We start from the raw sequence: 17060 nt of genomic DNA, 5'->3' as shown, positions 1-17060 counted from the left end.
CCTGCACAAACCCGACATGATATGAGACATGGTTTACATACAGTAAACCATCTCATATCCCCTTTTTTTTTGCATATTCCACACCACTAATGTTAGTAGTGTGTATGTGCAAAATTTCAGCGCTGTAGCTGCTAAAATAAAGGGTTAAATGGCGGAAAAAATTGGCGTGGGCAATTAATCCAATTGTTGGAAAGGGTTAAAAAACACACACACACATGATTAAAAAGGATTTTAATGCAATAAACACAGCGGTTGTTGTAATAATTTATTGTTCTCTCAAATCCATTTGCAGTCCCTCGCTTGGCAACATAATAAACGCACAAGATACATACCTTCTGATGTACTGTCAGGTCCAACGATGTAATCCATCTGAAGGGGTTAACTAATATTACAGGCAGGAGCCCTGCTATAATGCAGCTGTGCTCCGTGCTTGTAATTCCCCTGCGAATGAATGAAATGTAGGTCATTGACCTACATTTCATTCATTCGCGGTGAGGCGCCCTCTGGTGGATGTTCTCATGAACTGCAGCCTGGGAACTTTTTCCCACGCTCCAGGTCATATGAGGACATCCACCAGGGGGCGCATCACCGCGAATGAATGAAATGTAGGTCAATGACCTACATTTCATTCATTCGCAGGGGAATTACAAGCACGGAGCACAGCTGCATTATAGCAGGGCTCCTGCTTGTAATATTAGTTAACCCCTTCAGATGGATTACTTCGTGGGACGTGACAGTTCATCAGAGAGGGTATGTATCTTGTGCGTTTATTATGTTGCCAAGCGAGGGACTGCAAATGGATTTGAGAGAACAATAAATTATTACAACAACCGCTGTGTTTATTTCATTAAAATACTTTTCAATCATGTGTGTGTGTTTTTTAACCCTTTCCAACAATTGGATTAATAATGGATAGGTGACATAATTGACGCCTCTCCATTATTAATCTGGCTTAATGTCACCTTACAATAGCAAGGTGGCATTAACCCTTCATTACCCCATATCCCACCGCTACAGGGAGTGGGAAGAGAGTGGCCAAGTGCCAGAATAGGCGCATCTTCCAGATGTGCCTTTTCTGGGGTGGCTGGGGGCAGATGTTTTTAGCCACGGGGGGGCCAATAACCATGGACCCTCTCCTGGCTATTAATATCTGCCCTCAGTCACTGGCTTTACCGCTCTGGCGGAGAAAATTGCGCGGGAGCCCACGCCAATTTTTTCCGCCATTTAACCCTTTATTTTAGCAGCTACAGCGCTGAAATTTTGCACATACACACTACTAACATTAGTAGTGTGGAATATGCAAAAAAAAGGGGGATATGAGATGGTTTACTGTATGTAAACCATGTCTCATATCCTGTCGGGTTTGTGCAGGAGAAATGAAAAGCCGGCAATTGAATTACCGACTTTTCACTAACAGCGCTGCGTATTTCTCGCAAGTCACACTGCTGGTCCGTGTGGAATCCGTATTTTTCTCGCCCCCATAGACTTTCATTGGCGATTTTTTTGCGCAGTACGCTGACAAACGCAGCATGCTGCGATTTTGTACGGCCGTAGAAAGCCGTATAATACTGAACCGTAATATACGGCTAATAGGAGCAGCCCCATTGAGAATAATTGTGCCGTATGTTATGCGAGTTTTACGGACGTAGTTTCTGCGCTCTTACGTCCGTAAAACTCGCCAGTGTGACGCCGGCCTTATTCTTGCAATGCCGCCGTCCTGCTTGCTTCATGTGGATGACGCGTCTCCTTGGCACCGCGCTCCTGTGCAGGCTTACTTCTCTGCCCTGTTGAGTACTGCAGTGTGCAGGTGTCGGGAAAGGTCAAAGAACCCTGGCGCATGCGCACTGGCTGTAGGGGCCTGTGCCAAGGAGACTGTGTGGACGACAAAGGGAGGCGTCATCGACACAAAGCAAGCAGGAGGGCAGTGATCATAAGAAGATGGGAGGCGTCGGACAGGTCTTCTCTTACAGGCCAGGTTGGAAGCTTATATACAGCAATATAGAATGCTGTATATCAGCCCTGAGGCTGTGTGCACACGTAGCAGATTTTTTGCGGTTTTTTTGCTATAAAAACGCTATAAAACCGCGAAAAAAACGCTAACATTAAGCATCCTATGTAACAGAATGCAATCCGCATTTTTTGTGCACATGCTGCATTTTTTTCCTGAGCGGAATCGCAATCCAGAAAAAAACGCAGCATGTTCATTAACCCCTTCCCGACATCGGACGTACTATACCGTCCGATGTCGGGTCCCCTGCTTTGATGTGCGCTCCGGCGGTGAGCGCACATCAAAGTCGCGACATGTCAGCTGTTTTTTACAGCTGACATGTGCGCGCAATAGCGGCGGGTGAAATCGCTATCACCCGCCGCTATTAACTAGTTAAATGCCGCTGTCAAACGCAGACAGCGGCATTTAACTACCGCATCCGGCCGGGCGGCCGGAAATGAGCGCATCGCCGACCCCCGTCACATGATCGGGGGTCGGCGATGCTTGTATATTGTAGCCATAGACGTCCTTGAGACCTCTATGGTTACTGATCGCCGATGGCTGTGAGCGCCCCCCTGTGGTCGGCGCTCACAGCACACCTGCAATTCTGCTATATAGCAGTGATCTGATGATCGCTGTTATGTAGCAGAGCCGATCGGGCTGTGCCTGCTTCTAGCCTCCCATGGAGGCTATAGAAGCATGGCAGAAGTTAAAAAAAAAAAAGTAAAAAAAAAATGTGAAAAAAATAAAAAAAATATAAAAGTTTAAATGACCCCCCTTTCGCCCCAATCAAAATAAATCAATAAAAAAAATATCAAATCTACACATATTTGGTATCGCCACGTTCAGAATCGCCCGATCTATCAATAAAAAAAAAGCATTAACCTGATCGCAAAACGGCGTAATGAGAAAAAAAATCGAAACGCCAGAATTACGTTTTTTTGGTCGCCGCGACATTGCATTAAAATGCAATAATGGGCGATCAAAAGAACGTATCTGCACCGAAATGCTATTATTAAAAACGCCAGCTCGGCACGCAAAAAATAAGCCCTCATCCGACCCCAGATCACGAAAAATGGAGACGCTACGGGTATCGGAAAATGGCGCAATTTTATTTATTTATTTTTTTGCAAAGTTTGGAATTTTTTTTCACCACTTAGGTGAAAAATAACCTAGACATGTTTGGTGTCTATGAACTCGTACTGACCTGGAGAATCATAATGGCAGGTCAGTTTCATCATTTAGTGAACCTAGCAAAAAAAAAACAAAAAAAAAACAAGTGTGGGATTGCACTTTTTTTGCAATTTCACCGCACTTGGAATTTTTTTCCCGTTTTCTAGTACACGCCATGGTAAAACCAATGGTGTCATTAAAAATTACAACTCGTCCCGCAAAAAATAAGCCCTCACATGGCCAAATTGACGGAAAAATAAAAAAAGTTATGGCTCTGGGAAGGAGGGGAGTGAAGAACGAAAACGGAAAAACGAAAAATCCCACGGTCATGAAGGGGTTAAAATTGCGGAATTGCGGCGATTCTGCACACATAGGAGTGCATTGATCTGCTTACTTCCCGCACGGGGCTGTGCACACCATGCGGGAAGTAAGCAGATCAAGTGCGGTTGGTACCCAGGGTGGAGGAGAGGAGACTCTCCTCCACGGACTGGGCCCCATATAAGTGGTAAAAAAAAAAGAATTAAAATTAAAAATAGCGATATACTCACCCTCTGGCGGCCCGACCTTCTCAGCGGCTTCCGAGGTGTGTGTGAAGGACCTGCGATGACGTCGCGGTCACATGACCCGCGGTCACGTGACCGCTACGTCAATGGAAGGTCCTGAACACACAGCATTAGGAACGGACGCCGCTGAGGTGAGTATAACCTTTTTTTTTTTCTTTTTTTTATTATTTTTAACATTCTATCTTTTACTATAGATGCTGCATAGGCTGCATCTATAGTAAAAAGTTGGTCACACTTGTCAAACACTATGTTTGACAAGTGATCGCTTGGAAAACGCTAGCATTCTGCAAGCTAATTATGCTTGCAAAACGCTAGTTTTCTGCGGGTATATGCATGCAAATTCTGCATGCGATATACCCGCGGCAGGAGGCGCAGAATTGCCACGGAAATTTCCGCGGCAATTCTGCTACGTGTGAACTCAGCCTGAAAGGTGATGGTCTTATCTCTTACTGGCCAAACCTGGTGACAGGTTCCCTTTAAGCTATGTGTAATAATGAGAGGTGACAAAGGGAAAAAGTATTGAAAACATGAAGAAAAAGGTGAAAAAAAGTCTTGACACCAGATGAAATCTGTAACTAATTAGAAAACAATCCTGCCACTTACTGAAAAACAGCTGGATCAACTGATGGCATATAAAAAGGGTGTCTCATTACCAAGGTGTTACACAAGAAACATCTCATGTTAGGTAAAACCAGTGAGATGTCTCAAGACCATAGCAACCTTATTGTTGCAAAACATACTGATGGCATTGGTTACAAAAAAAAAATATCTAAATTACTGAAGGTTCCAGTGAGCACTGTTGGGGCCATAATCAGGAGGTGGAAAAAACATCATTTCACTATAAACCTGCCACGACCATGTGCTTCCTACAAGATTTCAGACAGAGGAGTCAAAAGAATCAGAAGGGGAGAATCAGAATCAGAGCCAAGGACAAACTGAGGAGAGCTACAGAAAGACCTAGCATTAGCAGGTAGAATTGTTTCAAAAGAAAACTAGAAGTAATGCAATCAACCTCCATGGCATGTATGCAAGCCCAACATGCAAGCCTCCATTGCTGAACAAAAAAAGCATGTTGAATCGCCTTTAAAGTTTGCTCAAAAACGTTTGGGCCAGTCTTTAAAATTCGGGGAGAATATAGTCTGGTCAGACGAGACAAAAACCCAACTCTTTAGATAACATAATACACAGGATATTTGGAGGCCAAAAGGCACTACATATCACCCCAAAATCACCACAACAACATTGAAGCTTGGAGGTGGGAACATCATGTGGGGCTCTTTTTCAGCATATGGCAAACTTCACAAAATTGAAGGATGAATGAACAAATGTACTGAGACATTCTTGAAAGCAAGCTACTGCCATCTACCAGGTTGATGAAGATGAAACAAGAGTGAACATTTCAGCAAGACCGTGATCCCAAACACACAGCCAAGGAAACATTCAATTGGTTTCAGAGAGAAAATAAAGCTGCTAGAATGGCCACGCCAATCACCTGATCTGAGTTCAATAGAACATTTATGGAATGAACTAAAGCTCAGAGATCATAGAAGGAGCACACGGGACATTTAGGATTTGAAGAATGTTTGAGCGGACGAATGGGCTAAAAATCAGATTTGACAAGACCTGGGCAAAATGCGGCCTGCGGGCTGAGACAGCCGTGGAGCTGAAAACCAGAGGCCCACAGTCCGCACATTAATATCAATATTAATATTAGTGTCTCTGCTAACATTTATCCTGCACTCTGCACTGAGCGCTGACACCGGGTCTCTGTATAAATCTCTGAAATACGTGATGCAGCCTGAAGATTCTCTATGAGGCAGACGGAGGCACTGTGGATGATGTCTGGACTATGATCTGGCAGTGTCCATCTTTTTAGGATTGCATAAAAGCGCAGTCTGAAACAGTTTTGTGCACTTGTGAAAAGAAGGACAACGCTGAACAGAGGCCAGACAGAGTCCAAAGTAACTCTGCTGCCTCATAGTGAATGGATCACTTGGGGGTTTCATCTGAATCAGGTCACTCGGAGATTTAGATGGAAATGCCGAAGTAAGTCGACAGCGTAGAGCGCTGGATAAATGTGATCATACATGTTATGTAAAATGTTCCCAATAAAAGGTCTGTCAACTGTTAACAGAAAAATAGGGGGCTTCCACGCTACTGGTAGCACAAAGGCTTTGGAAAAGCAAAATGGCCCTTGCTGCCCCCCCTCCCCCCCCCAAAAAAAAAAATTCCGCAAATTCTGCGCTCCCAAACGTCGCCACCCCACAAACCCCCAGTATGCCTAATCCACTTTTAGCGTCCATGTTTGCCATTTCTATAGCGATGACAGCCCGCCTAATTTACAGGTGCATAAGCTGGGCACAATGTACACTCACTACAACGTACTGGTCACTACAACGGCAGTTTGCAATTTTCACTCAAACATCCATGGAGACAAAATCACCACTACACCTGTAGAAAAATTCCCAAAGGGGTATCATTTCCAAAATGGTGTCACTTGAGGGAGAATTCTGCTCTTCTAGCACTTATGGGCTCTGTATATGGAGTAAGCAAACAATTATAAAAATTCTGTGCTCCAGGATGCCTCCTGCATAACAGTACCGCTTAGTCATATGGCGAGACTCAGGAAGCATGGAGCTCTATTTGTCAATAGCGCTTCATCCCTCCCAAGTCTCACCGTGTGGCTAAGCAGTACTGTACAAGCACATTTACGGCATTTCTACATTCAGCAGAAACCGTGAGACAAATTTTGGAGCCATTTTCACCCATTTCCCCTTGTGAAAATGTAAAATCTGGGGTTAAAGCAAAATTTGGGTGGTAAAAATATTTTTTTCTTCACTGCCCAATGGTATAACATTCTGCGACCCACCCGTGGTGTCAATATGATCACTGCACCCCTAGATGAATTCATTGAGAGGTGTAGTTTGCAAAGTGGGCGCTGCTATTGGGGGGGGTGTTCTGCTGTACTGGCACCTCAGGGGCTCTGCTAATGTGACATGGCACCCTCAAAAAAGCAAAATCTGTGGGGTTTTCCACTGTGAAGGCACATCAGGGGATCTCGAAACAAGACATGACACCGGCACACCAATCCATCAAAGTCTGCTTTCCAAAACACCACTCCTTTTCTGAGCCCTGCCCCTAAACAGTAGTTTCCCCCCACATATGGGGTATCGGCGTACTGCACAACATTGTATGGTGCAACTTCTCAGGTTACCCTTGTAAAAATGCAAAATTTGGGAGTAAAAATATTTTTTGCGGGGAAAATACAATTCTTTTATTTTCACAGCTCACCATTATAAATTTCTGTGAAGCACCTGGTGGTTCAAGATGCTCACCAAGCATCTAGACAAGTTCCCTGGGGGGGGTCTATTTTCCAACATGGTGTCACTTGTGGGGGAGGGGGGTTCCACTGTTTAGGCACATCAGGAGCTCTCCAAATGCAACATTAACACTAATTAAGCGATCAAATTTTACATTCAAAAAGTCAAATGGCGCTACTTCCCTTCCGAGCTCTGCCGTGCGCCTAAACAGTGTTTTTTCACCATATGAGGTATCAGCATGCTCAGGAGAAACTGCACAACACATTTTGGGGGCCCTTTTTGCTATTACTCTTGTGACAAGAAAAAAAAAAGTTTGGATCTGAAGTAAAAAAAATTTTGACAAAAAGTTAAATGTTCATTTTTTCCTTCCACATTCCAAAAATTCCTGTGAAGCCCCTGTAGGTTTAACTAACTTCCTGAATGTGGTTTTGAGCACCTTGAGGGGTGCAGTTTGTAGAATGTAAATTTGGGGTATTTTCTGTCATACAGGCCCCTCAAAGTAACTTGAAATGTGAGGTGGTCCCTAAAAAAACATGGTTTTGTAAATTTTATTGCAAAAATGAGAAATCGCTGGTCAACTTTTAACCCTTATAACTTAATAATAATAATCTTTATAATAATAATAATAATAATAATAACTTCCTAACAAAACAAAAATTTACGGTTTTAAAAATTTTGCTGATGTAAAGTAGACACGTGGGAAATGTTTTTATTAGCTATTTTTTGTGATGTAACTCGGATTTAAGGGCATAAAAATGAAAAGTTTGAAAATTGCTAAATTTTCAAAATTTTTGCCAAATTTCTCTTTTTCACAAATAAATGCAAGTCACATCAAAGAATTTTTACCAATAACTACGTACAATATATACGAAAAAAAACAATCTCAGAATCAGTGGGATCATGAAGGTGAAAATAGGCTTGGATTGAAGGGGTTGTCCACTACTAGAACAACCCCTTCTCAATGTGTTTGGCCCAGATGAAATGAAATCCCCTATAGTCACCTCCCTTGTCAACGTCGCCACAGCGGTGTTGGCAGTCACGTTCCCAGGGCACACGCAAGTTTGTTATGACACGTGAGCCCAATCAGTGCTGGTGTCACTGGCCCCGCCTTCGGACCTATACATTAACAGGAAGTAATAGCTGTGGCGGGCAGCTCACTTCCTGTTAATGTATACGTCTAAAGGCGAGGCCAGTGAAACCATCGATGACTGGGCACAGGGCTCACGTGATGTAGCAAACTCACGGGAGCCCCAAGAAAGTGACTACCGACACCACTGGAATAATGACAGAATTTAATGTTAATGGGGAGAAACATGGGGAATGAGAACAGGTTGTCTTAGACGTGGACAACTCCTTTAAGGTTGATGATGAATTCCAGAGTTCACATATTTTGCACCTGATGGGTCTGCTGACTGCTCCAATGCCAAGAATCTTTGGCAATCCATACTGTTCATGTGACTGCTTTTCGCAGCTGCCGCTCCACCTTGTTGACTTTGTGCAGTGAAGACGTGCTGACCATACAACTGTGACCAGGGCTGTGGAGTCGGAGTCGTAGCCCGTTTTGGTGTAGTTGGAGCCATGGAAATTGAGGAGTCGGAGGTTTGGCTTACAGACTCCACAGCCCTGGCAGGGCTGTGGAGTTGGAGTCCGAGTCATGGAAATTGAGGAGTCGTACTTGGAGGTTTGGCTTATCGACTCCACAGCCCTGAATGTGACGACCATGCAAACGTGACCTCCTGAGGCTAGTGACTGGCTAGGGCTGCCACATGGCAACGTCACTAAGTTTTCACTGCGAGACAGGTCTATAAGACTAGCAGACACCTCTGGAGCAGCGGAGCTGGAACACCAGGGGATTTACTAGGTCTTTGGTATTGCTCTTTAGCAAGGGAAAAAACAAAACTGTAGGATGACAAGATACATGACTGCCCATCAGTGGAACTGAGAGAAGACCACGTTGGCCAATGTGACTTATAGGACCCCTATATGACACCCACAAGTCTTAGTGGGGTAAATGGACAGGGTTTGTCTTCAGAAAAAAAAAAAAAAAAAAACAATCGCCTCCACTCATTTCTGAGAGATTGTGCCTACATTGTAGAGTGTAACTAAAAGCCTTGCAGCGCTGGGGTCCTGGATTCTAATCCCACCTCAGACAACATCGGCAAGGAGTTTGTATGTTCTCCCCGTGTTTGCGTGGGTTTCCTCCCACATTGCAATGACATACTGATAGGGAATTTAGATTGTGAGCGCCAACGGGGACAGTGATGGTAATGTGTGCAAATCTGTAAAGCGCTGCAGAATATGTTAGTGCTATATAAAAATAAAGATTATTATTATTAAAAGCACAGCGCAGTGATTCTAGGGATTTTCCAGGACTTTTTCTAAAAGGGTAGAACGGGTTTTCTGCCAGTATTGCAAAACTTGCCAAAGGGCAGGGATCGTTAGAAAGAAATATTTTGTACAACTCCAATCACCCACGTCTCCAATATCAGGCTCTGGTTGTCTCTGATGGAAACAGAGCGGCCAAAACTGTAGAGTGAACCGACCACACGTGATCAATTCTTGTACCAGTGGACACAACTGGAGCAGTGGGGGGGTTATTGGGAGTGGTAACAGGTAAACCAGTTACCTGTGGCTAAAGCAAGTGAAAATAAAAATACATACTATCCTATCGGACTGCTGCATTATTATATAGATTTAAAAAAAAAAAAAAGAATTGGATCAGACAACCCAAGCTGCCTGACCACTGGTTACCCCAAGGCAAGAAGCACTAGGAACCACCAAGTCTGAAAACACTGGGGGCCGGGAACAGGGGTCGCCCACTTCATAGACATCTGATCTCAGGATCCTTTATGAGGAGAATCACTGACATGCAACAAAATAGGAAATGATACAGGTGACTGACATCAAAGCAGCAACTGAAAATGCCTGCCAGTGACAGCTACTGCCACCAGGATGTCCAGTCACCCCCTCCATAAGCTGGACATGCAGACCGAGGAGAGGATTGGCCCCCATGATGTGATGCAGTGGAGCACATGGTGGGCACACACACCATTATTTACCATGTAGTATAGTGCCAGCACACAGGGGGCACACACCAGTAGTAACCCTGTAGTATAGTGGAAGCACACAGCGGGCACACACCATTATTTACCATGTAGTATAGTGCCAGCACACACCATTATTTACCCTGTAGTATAGTGCCAGCACACAGGGGGCACACACCAGTTGTAACCCTGTAGTATAGTGGAAGCACACACCATTATTTACCATGTAGTATAGTGGCAGCACACAGGGGGAACACACCAGTAGTAACCCTGTAGTATAGTGGAAGCACACAGCGGGCACACACCATTATTTACCATGTAGTATAGTGCCAGCACACAGGGGGCACACACCATTATTTACCCTGTAGTATAGTGCCAGCACACAGGGGGCACACACCAGTTGTAACCCTGTAGTATAGTGGAAGCACACACCATTATTTACCATGTAGTATAGTGGCAGCACACAGGGGGAACACACCAGTAGTAACCCTGTAGTATAGTGTCAGCACACAGGGGGCAAACACCAGTAATAACTGCAGTATAGTGGCAGCACACAGAGGGCACACACCAGTAATGACCCTGTAGTATAGCGTCAGCACAGGGCGCACACACGAGTAATGACCCTGTAGTATAGTGGCAGCACAGGGGGCACACACCAGTAATGACCCTGTAGTATAGTGGCAGCACAGGGGGCACACACGAGTAATGACCCTGTAGTATAGTGGCAGCACAGGGGGCACACACCAGTAATGACTCTGTAGTATAGTGGCAGCACACAGCGGGCACACACCAGTAATGACCCTGTAGTATAGTGGCAGCACACAGCGGGCACACACCAGTAATGACCCTGTAGTACAGTGGCAGCACACAGAGGGCACACACCAGTAGTAACCCTGTAGTATTGTGGCAGCACACGGCGGGCACACACCAGTAATGACCCTGTAGTATAGTGGCAGCACACAGCGGGCACACACCAGTAATGACCCTGTAGTACAGTGGCAGCACACAGTGGGCACACACCAGTAGTAACCCTGTAGTATTGTGGCAGCACACGGCGGGCACACACCAGTAATGACCCTGTAGTATAGTGGCAGCACAGGGGGCACACACCAGTCCAGTAATGACTCTGTAGTATAGTGGCAGCACACAACGGGCACACACCAGTAATGACCCTGTAGTACAGTGGCAGCACACAGCGGGCACACACCAGTAGTAACCCTGTAGTATTGTGGCAGCAAACATCATTATTCACAATGTAGTATAGTGTCAGCCAGGGCTGTGCAGTCTGTGAACCAAACCTCCGTCTCCACAGCACTGGTCACTACTGAGCATGGACATAAAGTGCAGCACAGATTCATCTCCCATAAAAGCAAAGATCCTTAGATTCTTAGATCAGGAACAGAACAGACCTTTATAGGACATTTCATAACTTTCCCAAATTATGAAAATATGTACAGCACATCCTGCATTGTACCACTGTACCCAATGTGTATATATATTTAAGGAATCAGTCCATTTTATACCGACTCCACAGGCCTGCTGGCAGCACATACCATTGTTCACCATATAGTGTAATGGTAGCACATAGCAGGTACACAGTATTCGCCACGTAGTATAGTGGCACCACAGCGGGCACGCACCATTAGTCACATGCACAGTGGCATTATTTAAAGTGAAGCTGTCACCAGGTTTGGCCGATTCGAGTTAGGGCCACTGCCTTTCAGGGCTTATCTACAGCGTTCTATCTATAATGCTGTATATCTGCCCCCGATCCGACCTGCAAGAGAAGAAAAATAACTGTCATACTCACCCAGGTGGTGGTCCGGTCCGATGGATGTCACTCTTCTTGGTTCGGCGCCTCCCATCTTATTGCCATGCCGCCCTCCTGCTTGCTTCATATGGATGAAGCGTCCCTGCGTCAACCACACGTGCTCCCTGGAATTGCGCTCCTGCACAGGCGTGCTTATCTGTCCTGTTGAGGGCAGAGTAAAGTCTGGCAGTGCGCAGGCGCTGGGCCTCGCTGACCTTTCCCGACACCTGCGCACTGCAGGACATAGAGGGAACCTGTCACCCCCCCAGGTGTTAGTAACTAAAAGAGCCATCTTGTGCAGCACTAATGCTGCATTCTGACAAGGTGGCTCTTTTAGTTCTTGTTCGTGGCACTGCAGAAATAATCACTTTTGAAATTTGTCCCTCATACCTTCAAATCGTCCGGGGGGGGCAGGTCTTTCCCCCCTAATCCAGACGCACCACATTCGTCACTCTGCGAACCGGGCGCCGCCTCCTCGGCATTATTCAATTCTCCAGGCGCCTGCGCTGTCATATTCTGCCTTGGGCATGCGCAGTTCACACTGCCCGACCACTGATATCACTTGATGTCTTGCTTACTGCGCCTGCGCGCGCGGCCTGAGATCCCACCCCGAAGTGTGAGTAAGTCATAAGAGACTGCGGGGTGGGATTTCGGGCCGCGCAGGCGCAGTAAGCAAGACATCAAGTGATATCAGTGGTCGGGCAGTGCGAACTGCGCATGCCCAAGGCAGAGTATGACAGCGCAGGCGCCTGGAGAATTGAATAATGCCGAGGAGGAAGCGCCCGGTTCGCAGAGTGACGGATGTGGTGCGTCTGGATTAGGGGGGAAAGACCTGCCCCCCGGACGATTTGAAGGTATGAGGGACAAATTTCAAAAGCGATTATTTCTGCAGTGCCACGAACAAGAACTAAAAGAGCCACCTTGTCAGAATGCAGCATTAGTGCTGCACAAGGTGGCTCTTTTAGTTACTAACGCCTGGGGGGGGTGACAGGTTCCCTTTAACTCTGCCCTGAACAGGGCAGATAAGCACTCCTGCGAAGGAGCGCGATTCCGGCGAGCCTGTGTGGATGACGCAGGGACATGTCATCCACATGAAGCAAGCAGGAGGACGGGGATCGTAAGATGATGAGAGGCGCCGGACCAAGAGCGACACCCATCAGAGCAGACCACAGCAGGACCGCCACGCCGGTGAGTGAATATCATAAAAGTTATTTTTCTTCTCTTCCAGGTCGGGGGCAGATGTACAACATTATAGAATGCTATATATCTCTCCCTGGAAGGTGGTGGCTGTAACTCGTATCGGCCAAATCTGGTGACAGGTTCCCTTTAAATGTTTTAAAGAGTAGTGGCAGTAGCAGAATGGCACACGCTGATAGTAGTGACCTGTAAGGTAGGCTCTCTCTCCTGGCCCGAATACCAGGCCGGCCCTCTCTCCTGTACCACCCCTCCCCCGGGGCACCAGGCGGGCTCCCTCTCCCCCGCCCCCGGGGCCGGCTCTCCCTCTCCCCCTCCCCCGGGGCCGGCTCTCCCTCTCCCCCTCCCCCGGGGCCGGCTCTCCCTCTCCCCCTCCCCCGGGGCCGGCTCTCCCTCTCCCCCTCCCCCGGGGCCGGCTCTCCCTCTCCCCCTCCCCCGGGGCCGGCTCTCCCTCTCCCCCTCCCCCGGGGCCGGCTCTCCCTCTCCCCCTCCCCCGGGGCCGGCTCTCCCTCTCTCCCTCCCCCGGGGCCGGCTCTCCCTCTCCCCCTCCCCCGGGGCCGGCTCTCCCTCTCCCCCTCCCCCGGGGCCGGCTCTCCCTCTCTCCCTCCCCCGGCTCTCCCTCTCTCCCTCCCCCGGCTCTCCCTCTCTCCCTCCCCCGGCTCTCCCTCTCTCCCTCCCCCGGCTCTCCCTCTCTCCCTCCCCCGGCTCTCCCTCTCTCCCTCCCCCGGCTCTCCCTCTCTCCCTTCCCCGGCTCTCCCTCTCTCCCTCCCCCGGCTCTCCCTCTCTCCCTCCCCCGGCTCTCCCTCTCTCCCTCCCCCGGCTCTCCCTCTCTCCCTCCCCCGGCTCTCCCTCTCTCCCTCCCCCGGCTCTGGCTCTCCCTCTCTCCCTCCTCCGGGGCCGGCTCTCCCTCTCTCCCTCCCCCGGGGCCGGCTCTCCCTCTCTCCCTCCCCCGGGGCCGGCTCTCCCTCTCTCCCTCCCCCGGGGCCGGCTCTCCCTCTCTCCCTCCCCCGGGGCCGGCTCTCCCTCTCTCCCTCCCCCGGGCCGGCCCTCTCTCTCTCTCCCTCCCCCGGGCAGGCCCTCTCTCTCTCTCCCTCCCCCGGGCAGGCCCTCTCTCTCTCTCCCTCCCCCGGGCCGGCCCTCTCTCTCTCCCTCCCCCGGGCCGGCCCTCTCTCTCTCCCTCCCCCGGGCCGGCCCTCTCTCTCTCCCTCCCCCGGGCCGGCCCCCTCTCTCTCCCTCCCGCCCCCAGGCCGGCTCTCTCTCTCACCCTCCCACCCCCAGGCCGGCTCTCTCTCTCACCCTCCCACCCCCAGGCCGGCTCTCTCTCTCACCCTCCCACCCCAGGCCGGCTCTCTCTCTCTCCCTCCCGCCCCCAGGCCGGCTCTCTCTCTCTCCCTCCCGCCCCCAGGCCGGCTCCCTCTCTCTCTCTCCCGCCCCCAGGCCGTCTCCCTCTCTCCTGCCCCCAGGCCGGCTCCCTCTCTCCTGCCCCCAGGCCGGCTCTCTCTCTCTCCTGCCCCCAGGCCGGCTCCCTCTCTCCTGCCCCCAGGCCGGCTCCCTCTCTCCTGCCCCCCGGGCCGGCTCCCTCTCTCTCTCCTGCCCCCCAGGCCGGCTCCCTCTCTCTCTCCTGCCCCCAGGCCGGCTCCCTCTCTCTCTCTCCCTCCCCCAGGCTGGCTCCCTCTCTCCTGCCCCCAGGCCGGCTCCCTCTCTCCTGCCCCCCCGGGCCAGCTCCCTCTCTCTCTCTCCTGCCCCCCAGGCCGGCTCCCTCTCTCTCTCCTGCCCCCCAGGCCGGCTCCCTCTCTCTCTCTCCCTCCCCCAGGCTGGCTCCCTCTCTCCTGCCCCCAGGCCGGCTCCCTCTCTCCTGCCCCCAGGCCGGCTCCCTCTTTCTCTCCTGCCCCCCCGGGCCAGCTCCCTCTCTCTCTCCTGCCCCCCGGGGCGGCTCCCTCTCTCCTGCCCCCAGGCCGGCTCCCTCTCTCCTGCCCCCAGGCCGGCTCTCTCTCTCCTGCCCCCAGGCCGGCTCTCTCTCTCTCTCCTGCCCCCAGGCCGGCTCCCTCTCTCTCCTGCCCCCCCGGGCCAGCTCCCTCTCTCTCTCCTGCCCCCCGGGCCAGCTCCCTCTCTCTCTCCTGCCCCCCGGGGCGGCTCCCTCTCTCCTGCCCCCAGGCCGGCTCTCTCTCTCTCCTGCCCCCAGGCCGGCTCCCTCTCTCCTGCCCCCAGGCCGGCTCCCTCTCTCCTGCCCCCCGGGCCGGCTCCCTCTCTCTCTCCTGCCCCCCAGGCCGGCTCCCTCTCTCTCTCCTGCCCCCAGGCCGGCTCCCTCTCTCTCTCTCCCTCCCCCAGGCTGGCTCCCTCTCTCCTGCCCCCAGGCCGGCTCCCTCTCTCCTGCCCCCCCGGGCCAGCTCCCTCTCTCTCTCTCCTGCCCCCCAGGCCGGCTCCCTCTCTCTCTCCTGCCCCCCAGGCCGGCTCCCTCTCTCTCTCTCCCTCCCCCAGGCTGGCTCCCTCTCTCCTGCCCCCAGGCCGGCTCCCTCTCTCCTGCCCCCAGGCCGGCTCCCTCTTTCTCTCCTGCCCCCCCGGGCCAGCTCCCTCTCTCTCTCCTGCCCCCCGGGGCGGCTCCCTCTCTCCTGCCCCCAGGCCGGCTCCCTCTCTCCTGCCCCCAGGCCGGCTCTCTCTCTCCTGCCCCCAGGCCGGCTCTCTCTCTCTCTCCTGCCCCCAGGCCGGCTCCCTCTCTCTCCTGCCCCCAGGCCGGCTCCCTCTCTCCTGCCCCCAGGCCGGCTCTCTCTCTCCTGCCCCCAGGCCGGCTCCCTCTCTCCTGCCCCCAGGCCGGCTCCCTCTTTCTCTCCTGCCCCCCCCGGGCCAGCTCCCTCTCTCTCTCCTGCCCCCCGGGCCAGCTCCCTCTCTCTCTCCTGCCCCCCGGGGCGGCTCCCTCTCTCCTGCCCCCAGGCCGGCTCTCTCTCTCTCCTGCCCCCAGGCCGGCTCCCTCTCTCCTGCCCCCAGGCCGGCTCCCTCTCTCCTATCCCCGGGCCGTGTAGGCCTCACAGCAGCCCCCGGTGTCCGCCCTGTCACCTGCCGCACACATTTCCGCCTCCCCCGTACCCGGTGGGTCATGTGCAGCCCCCCTCCGCCCGGGGCAGAACTAGGCCTCGGCCGCCCACTGACCTGGGTTGCCAGTCATTCCAGCTCCGCTGGTACTGCTTGCTGCTGTTCAGCCGAGTCCCCGGGGCTCTGCGGCTCATTACCTTCCCCTCGCCGGCATGGCCAGCAGCGGAGGACGAGGCTACAGGGAGCGGGGAACACGGGAGGCCCAGGCGGGAGTAGTAGTTTCGGTTCCTGCTTCCTGAGGAGGAGGCGGCTCCGGATCGCTGTGTGAACTGCTCGCTCCGGGGCTGTCGGCGGACGCCCCGCCCCCAATTCCTACAGTTCCTCGGTTCACGCTCTGTCATTGGCTATCGGGAACGGATCCGTTTCCTTCTCGGGCGCTGTCTCTGTGATTGGCTGTTATACGATAACCCCGCCCCTTATCCTCCTGCCTTGCTTTTTCTCAGAGCTCGGGCAGACACAGCTCACCGCTAGGTGGTGCTCAAATGCATCGGTTGGCGTCACGATACAGCGACACCTGGCGGATAGACTGTGCATAGCCATCTGGGAATGTGTCCGTACAGCGCTGCACATGGGGTGTGGACAAAGGAACATGACGAGCGCTGTGTTCCCACGTGTGATCCTAGTACATGTGCTGTATATCCGTACATGTGCTGTATATCTGTACATGTGCTGTATATCTGTACATGTGCTGTATATCTGTACATGTGCTGTATATCCGTACATGTGCTGTATATCTGTACATGTGCTGTATATCCGTACATGTGCTGTGTATCTGTACATGTGCTGTATATCTGTACATGTGCTGTATATCCGTACATGTGCTGTGTATCTGGACATGTGCTGTATATCTGTGCATGTGCTGTATATCCGTACATGTGCTGT

At 51.4% G+C, this 17060-nt stretch overlaps 1 protein-coding gene across 1 annotated transcript in view; it reads right to left on the bottom strand.

The window, feature by feature from the left end:
- Positions 1 to 16540, bottom strand: part of SMG1 (SMG1 nonsense mediated mRNA decay associated PI3K related kinase) — a 120905-nt gene extending 104365 nt beyond the window's left edge. The window contains exon 1 of the mRNA XM_077275101.1: positions 16236 to 16540. Within this exon, the coding sequence (XP_077131216.1) occupies positions 16236 to 16519 (284 nt within the window). The 5' untranslated portion in view covers positions 16520 to 16540. The remainder of the gene's footprint in view (positions 1 to 16235) is intronic.
- Between the last annotated feature and the right edge of the window lie 520 nt (positions 16541 to 17060).

The sequence above is a fragment of the Ranitomeya variabilis genome, chromosome 7 (genome assembly GCF_051348905.1).
Source record: "Ranitomeya variabilis isolate aRanVar5 chromosome 7, aRanVar5.hap1, whole genome shotgun sequence".
NCBI classification, from domain to species: domain Eukaryota; kingdom Metazoa; phylum Chordata; class Amphibia; order Anura; family Dendrobatidae; genus Ranitomeya; species Ranitomeya variabilis.
This window is presented reverse-complemented; position numbering and strand designations above follow the sequence as displayed.